Source organism: Amborella trichopoda, chromosome 9 (genome assembly GCF_054954075.1).
Source record: "Amborella trichopoda isolate Santa Cruz 75 chromosome 9, AtrichopodaSantaCruz75HAP2 v2.0, whole genome shotgun sequence".
NCBI lineage: Eukaryota > Viridiplantae > Streptophyta > Magnoliopsida > Amborellales > Amborellaceae > Amborella > Amborella trichopoda.
The window spans coordinates 2931835-2939261 of NC_142344.1; the positions used below are offsets into that span (position 1 = coordinate 2931835).

Sequence of the window (7427 nt, forward strand, 5' to 3'; positions counted from 1 at the left end):
CTTTTTTGGGGCGATGCAGGTTAAATTACAAAAGTAAACCACAAATATAATATGACCTACAAAGTCTTAAAAGTAAGAAATTGAGCTCAAGGTATATTGACTTTTAAAATATACTGATCTCTTTTCTAACTTTGTTCCCATCTGATTGAACTTATCCAAGCGGCCAAAACCCTGTCTTCATCAGCCACAATCAAAATTTTCAATAAAGACATCAAATTTAATCAATAAAGAGAGGACCCAAACAGTCAAAAGCAGCCCCACTAACTTTCTCTCTCTAAAGGTTTCCTCAGTATCTATGTTGACCTGGTCCACACAACAGGATTCCTCCCCTTCCGACAAGTGTCGCAATTTCAAGTTGCGTTCCCCTGTTGTATTCCATTTGGGCCTTTCTCCACCCAAAATTCCTCTTTCTCTCAAGGCCTGCTTCTCTCTCTCTCTCTCTCTCTCCAAACTGCATAGAAACCTCAGTCCCTTCATCCTCAAAATCTCCTTCTCTCTCTCTAAAACCCACCTATAAGACCTCTCTCCTGCCTCTATTACCCCCCCCCCCCTCCTCTCTCTCTCATCCTGCTTCTCCAAACAGCAGCTCAGAAACCTTAGACAACAAAATTCTTCATCCTCTCTCTCTCTCCCCTAAAGTTATAGCTTTTCTGTCAGTAAAACATGACATATACAAAAACCGGGGGCGACCCACCGTTGATCGAGAAGTATGGAGACCTTTTTCACGAGTCAAGGAATTGCAGGAAAGAAGCCGTGGAAGAATGTGGGCTTCCATTAATCGATCTCCAATATCTCTCGAGTTCTGATGAAGCAGAGAGACAAGCCTGTATAAGCGATATGGCGACCGCTTCATCTGAGTGGGGCTTTTTCCAGGTATTTCTTCGTCAATTCGTGTTTCTTGCGTGTGTGTGTTAGAGAGAGAGAGAGAGAGAGAGAGAGAGAGAGAGAGAGAATTGATTGGTTATTGAGCGCACAGGTTGTGAACCATGGGATAAGCGACGAGTTGGTGGAGAGAATGAGGAAAGAGCAGAGGAAAGTGTTTGAGATGGCATTTGAGAAGAAGCGCAGCTCCAGCTCCCTCAATGACTCCTACAGGTGGGGTGGGGCCCCCAATGCCCCCTCTGTTAACCACATGTCATGGTCCGAGGCCTTCCACGTTCCTCTCTCTAAAATTTCTGACCACCAAGACGATCCTCCCTTCAATTCTCTCAGGTATTCTCTTTCTCTCTCTCTCTAACAGGAATTTATACTTCCTCCTCACATAATGAATGCAATTTATTGCATTCTATGCTTCCAAATGGTTTAGGTTTAATTCCCTCTCTCAGAATTCGAAGTTCGAATTTTGAACCTTCTCTCTCTCTAAAGTTTTATTACTCCCGATTTAAGAACCTTTATTACTCTCTCCTCTCTCATACTTGCACTCTTACCTATAAACTTGAGTTTCTCTCTCTACCTAATAAATTTAGGCATAAACTTGAGTATTTTACTTGTAGTTATCAATAGTGGGCTGGGCTTCTACGATATGTTTTTTTGTTTGGTTTCGTTTTAAGTAAAAATCGAATTTAGTCGGAAACTTATCAAAATCTACATCGGAATTGTTTTGATAAGCTAGTTATATGAAACAAAGTTGAACAATTTTTTGTAACATATTTATATTTTTAAATTATTATTTTTATTATACATTTTATAATTTAATTCAACCAAGATCAAACCAATTTCGATTGGATTTACAATGCTTGCTATTTATTTTAAATTTTTCAGAAATTGCTTCCTTTTTTTTTCACAAAAGAAGAATATAAATAAACCCCAAGCGTTACCTCAAATTTAGAAAATTACGTGAGGGTCCCAAGATTTTGAGAAAATAATCACCCAAGTATCTCTAATGTCTCATCTTCTCATTTTTTTAAATTTTAGAGGCACTCATCTCTACTACATGACAATAGTGGCCCTTCATTTTGTTTCATGTATTGAATTTTTTACCCCTTCTATTATAAAGCAGGAAATTCCATTTATTTTGCAATAAATGAAAATAAAATTTCATTCCAATGTAGAATTAAGATGACTTCCAAAATTTATGGGTTTATTTATCTTTTATTTTCAAGTAATAGCAATAGCATGAAATATTACACTCTTTTAATACATTTATCTTTTTCATTCGTTGTTTTTATTGTTTAAGTTACCAATTTAATTAATTAAATATCTTTGAAAGTTTATTTACGCTCACATAGGGTCCTAAGATAAAGCTTCCTTGCATATATAGGAAAAAGACATATTCTCAATTTAACATATTTTAATATTTTTATTTTCAAGATAAAATATGAAATGCAATTTATTATTAGTTAATTTAAAATAGCTTCCTTGTATATATTGGAAAAATATATACTCTCAACTTATCATATTTTTTATTTTTAAGATAAAGTATCAAATGCAATTTATTGTTGGTTAATTTAAAATTTTGTACATTTTAATCTTGAAAAATAAATTACGCCAATTTTATTGAAGGGATATGAAAAATAAATTCTAATGTTAGTTTTGAAAGATTCAAAACTGGCTGCGTATACTATACAGGACTTGCCACAGTCCGCTCGGGCTCGGGTGAGTAATAGGACGGTGCCACGATATACACCTCGGTAGGGGTGGCAATGGACCCTGACCCAACCCATACCCATACCCGTCGGGTATACCCGACAGGGGTCCGGGTATGGGTCCAAGTTTTGGACTCGCGGATAGGCTCTGGGTCCAATATAGGATAAACGGATAGTCCCGGGTCCTGGTACAGGTACTCGGACCCGAATTGTTACTCTACCTAAAAGTCAAAGCTCCAACCCTAAAATCGTTTCAATACTTTTCGTTTTCTTCTAGTTCTCCAAACAACCAAACCCCATCGCTATCCTCCCTCTCTTCAATTCTCCCTCTCTCCATGGAGACATAACTCTCTCTCTCAATTTTGAATGTCTCTCTCTCTAATTGCCCACCCCTCAAAAATCAGTTCTTTGTTGGTCACCATTGTAGGCTACGAAAAACTCATAGTGAGGGTGACAATAGACCCGACCAGACCCGGGACCTAATAGATACGGGTATGGGTCCAACTTTTGGACCCCGACAGGTAAGGTCCGGGTCCAAAACCTGGACCTGAATAAATTCGGGCATGGGTCCGGGTCCAGTTGAACTCGATCCATACCTGACCCATTGCCACCCTTGCACTTCGGGGTACATAAAAAAATTAAAAAAATTTGTAAAAAGAAAAAAAAAGAAATTGTTCTATAAATGTATTATATATTTTTTGGATACTTTTGACAAAGATTGGTGAGTTTTTTTGGACATAATCCCTATTTTTATTATTTATTTTCTTAGATTTTTTTAAATATCGAACCATAAATCATTTTCTTAAAATCCTTTTTTGTTATGCTTTTTGAAGCTTAATAGGAGTTTTTAAGGTTTTTTTAGGTTTACTTAACTTTTAATAGCGTCATTTAATTTTTGTAATTGTTTTACATATTTATCTAGGGCTTTTGGCCTTGTACAGGAATTGGCCAAGTCCAAGTAACTTGGCTGAGATGAGTTCCTGATCATCGCTTTTAAGAATTTTATGTCTATGATCAAACTTTTATTGCTTTTTTCATGTACATGCATCGCAGGTGCTAATGACTAATTTGTCTTAATTTTTCTATAAATGGTCTTCTTCTTCTTCTTTTTTTCCTACTTTTGTAAGAAATAGCTTCTGAAATTTTTTGACTCTTATCATAGGTTGGTGATGAAAGAATTTGCCAAGGCTATGGCCGAGCTAGCTCTATCATTGTCCGGAATCCTTGCCAGAAAACTCGGACAGTCACCGGAATACTTCCCGGAAAATTGTGACGAGAGGACATGCTTCCTGAGACTTAACCGTTACCCACCATGCCCCTTTTCACCTGACGTTTGTGGACTGGTTCCTCACACTGATAGTGATTTTCTCACTATACTGTGCCAAGATCAAGTTGGGGGCTTACAGCTCATGAAGGATTCAAAATGGGTCTCAGTTAAGCCCAATTCAAAGGCTCTTATTGTTAATATCGGCGATCTCTTTCAGGTAATTCCTCTATCATGCTTTTATGTAGGTGCATGTGAGAGAGTCAGGAATGGGGTTTGTAGCATCGGTGGTTAGAAGGGTAGATGCCTCGATATAACGTCCTTTTTTTTTTTTTTTGGGTAATTCAATAGATATGATGAGCTTCTACCTGTTTTTTCAAATCATTAGTAGTTTTTGAATACGTTAGTTGAGAATGAAAACCTAAATTTTAGCTGGGGCACAAGCGGGGCTACCACTTGTGCATTTGGCAGTGTCTAAAAGTACTCCGGGGCTCTATTCTTATCGAGCTAGAGTCGCCCTATTATTAAATTTTAAATTAAATTTAAGTATATACAAGTAATAGAAGATAATTCTTATTCTTATTTTAAATAAATATTTTAATAATTAAAATGTTTATTTATACTATAAAATGAAATTAATGCCCTATTATGCTACTTAAATAGTAATGGTTTGAATAATAATATTCTTATAATAATTGTATTATACATGATATTATAGTTGATGTATACTTTATAAAATAATCAAAATAATAAAAGAATCTATAATGAAAACAAAAATAAAAATAAAAAGTCAAAGTAAATTCAATGTAAATAAATTACAAAATAAATTAAATAATGACATGTAATAGGTAATAATAAATAAAAAGTAGAATTAAAGTCTGGCTAGCCATGGGTTAGTGTGGTGTTTTAAAATAAGATAAATTTATCAAAATGCGCCTAATGTATCAACTATTTATGTGGTTTTTTATAGTAAGGGAAACTTATCAAAATGCACCTAACTTTTCAGCTGTTTACGTGGTTTTTTTTATAGTAAGGGGAACTTATCAAAATGCACCAAACTTATCAGTTTTTTACATGGTTTTTTAAAAGAAAGGAAACTTATCAAAATACATCTAATTTATCAGCTATTTAACATTCTACCTATTTTCAAAATATTAAGTAGTGGATGTGATTTAATGAGATTTTGTAAATTAAATTAAAAGATATAGACAAAATGTTAAGTTGTTCATCTCTTAGGTCCACTTTTTCAAATTTCCCTTGAGCAAAAAAAAATATTAATCTCTTTAAAATTGCTAAAAAAACCTCAGGAATCGCTCTTCCCAGTTCGACCCATCAATTTTAAAATAATTGTATTTTTTTACTAATATTCAAGTTATTCCACAATATATTGTTTACGATATGAAAAGTATATGATGCAAAGAATATGACGCTATCGTTTGTGTTTCCTACAGTTCTATAGTACTGGCCCTGACTGTTAGATGTCAACAATTGACAGTTGATGGACGGCCTTCCGCTGCTCAAAATCTGCTAAAATATTCGACAGGCTTTGAGTGGAAGAAAGCCCCTGTTCTTTGTTCTTGAATTTGGACAGCTAGGATTCCTATAGATACCAGTGGGTCAAGGGGAACAGTGTGCTCCTTGGATTGTAGTCGTCCAATCAATAGATCACATGGAAACGGCATGTAGTTGTCCGATGCATCAAATCATTGACATACCCCAAGCACCACCGTCCAATCAAGTGATATGACAGCCGCAGAACCATGTGACCATATTATTTTTTAATTCATAGGAGATCAAAATTGTCATGGGCTTCCTCTTCTCACTATTCAAAATATTCAGAACCAAAAAAAATAATTTTTTTTTTACAAGATGTTAACAATTGAATACTTTAACCACATCTTTTAATTTTAAAGAAAGTATTTATTTATCTCGTATTTTTAACTTTCATAAAGACTCAAAAATTAAAAATATTATTTGTAAGCAAAAAGTATACATATTTTCTATTTTACAACCCCCATGACCCCTTTGATCATATATTTTTAACCCAAACAAAAACTAAAATGACACATTATTCAAACTTCATCTTTCTCTCTAAAACTCAATGTCTCCCTCTTCGCTTCTCGGTGACTTTACTAGACAAAGGGTTTAGCTTGAGCTCGAACACGAGCCCACCTTATACGTGTGAGAGAGATGGTGTTTTAGAAAGAGAGAGATGGAGTTTGGGTTTTAGAAAGAGATGGAGTTTTAAAGAGAGAGAGATGAGTTTAAGTTTTAGGGAGAGAGATGGAGTTTTGAGAGAGAGAGAGAGAGGATGATGTGAGAGAGAGAGATGGAGTTTGGGTTTTAAAGAGTTGGAGTTTTGAGAGATAGAGACGATGACGTGAGAGAGTGATGGAGTTTTAGAGAGAGATATATATATATAAAGTAATTTCATAAGTTGTTGAGGTCAATAATACATGGTCAAAATGATTTAGGGGATTGGAAGAAAAAAAAAATGGAATTCATTTGCTTACATGTAATATTTTCAATTCTTGGATTTGACGAGATATAAAAGTTAAACATAGATGAAATATGATATTTTCTCTTAATTTTATTGCCAAATGCCTATTAAATTGCACATGACCGTGAGTTGGAATAGTTTCAAAGGGCAAAGTGTTGAATTGTTGAAAAACCAAGTGCATTTGATAATTTTCCTAAAAAAAAGTAAAAGGATCTCTCTCTACCAACCAATGTAGAACTGGAAACCGGATCAAGAATTCCCATGAATTTGTCTCGCAGGCTTGGAGCAACGGCGCGTACAAGAGCGTGGAGCATAGAGTGATGACTAATCCAACGGTGGAGAGACACTCCATTGCCTACTTCCTTTGTCCTTCATATGAGGCCCCCATATCAACTTCCTTACAACCTCCTCTTTACAAGAAATTCACTTTTAGAGAGTTCAGGCAACAAGTGCAAGAAGATGTGAAAAAGATGGGCTACAAAATTGGCCTCCCAAGATTTCTCCTATGAAAATTCCCATCAAATCATTCATACCAATTATTGTTCCTTGTGATTATAATAATAAAAAAAAGAAATGGTTTTTCGTTTTTAGCCCTGCAAATGGGACTTTGGAGCCCCAAGAATTTGAAGCAATAATGTTTGGTGTGCCATGGTTGGGGGCCTCTCATAATTTTGATGGCAGTAACCTAAGACGTAGGTTTCATTATTTGTCATGTTTTTTGCATTTTATGTTTACTGTGTAAGAATGCATCCCCTTGTTCACGTTTTAGATAAGCCTGTTATTATTAATAATAAATAATTCTCTTCTTCTTTTCTTTTTTCTTTTTTTGTTTTTTTTTGACAATCTTACAAATTTTTATTGTCTACGCTAAAAAAAAAAATTACAAAATACTCAAAAAGGAGGAAGCTCATTTAGAATTAGTGTTTCCAAATTGTGTACTTCACCTTCACCGCTGAAAGCCAAAGTTGATCTTCACACTGAATAATTCTCTGCCACCATTTTGCCAAAAGAACTTTTAATTTCCTTATCTGCAGCTCCCTTCCACTTTAGGGGCGCACATCTTTTTCCAACTCACCAT

General features: G+C 35.0%; 1 protein-coding gene across 4 annotated transcripts; it reads left to right on the forward strand.

The window, feature by feature from the left end:
* The first annotated feature begins 392 nt into the window (after window positions 1-392).
* On the forward strand, window positions 393-7163 carry LOC18437688 (gibberellin 2-beta-dioxygenase 8). Of its 4 annotated transcripts, none has more exons than XM_088847134.1 (4): window positions 393-873; window positions 977-1212; window positions 3748-4069; window positions 6585-6749. In XM_088847134.1, exons 1-4 carry the CDS (start codon window positions 664-666, stop codon window positions 6612-6614), a joined length of 798 nt encoding a protein of 265 aa, XP_088703260.1. In that variant the 5' UTR covers window positions 393-663; the 3' UTR covers window positions 6615-6749. The 4 variants fall into 4 exon arrangements, with proteins under 4 accessions (XP_088703260.1, XP_088703261.1, XP_088703259.1 ...); XM_088847135.1 differs by lacking the exon at window positions 6585-6749 and adding an exon at window positions 5301-6578; XM_088847133.1 differs by lacking the exon at window positions 6585-6749 and adding an exon at window positions 5345-6578.
* The last annotated feature ends 264 nt before the right edge of the window (window positions 7164-7427 follow it).

Excerpts from the sequence above, each read along its gene's own strand:
- LOC18437688 (XM_006847891.3), top strand. The coding sequence starts at position 664 with ATGACATATACAAAAACCGGGGGCGACCCACCGTTGATCGAGAAGTAT. Across the intron at positions 874-976 it reads CTGAGTGGGGCTTTTTCCAG|GTTGTGAACCATGGGATAAG; the intron begins GTATTTCTTCGT and ends TTGAGCGCACAG. Across the intron at positions 4,070-6,627 it reads ATATCGGCGATCTCTTTCAG|GCTTGGAGCAACGGCGCGTA; the intron begins GTAATTCCTCTA and ends TTTGTCTCGCAG.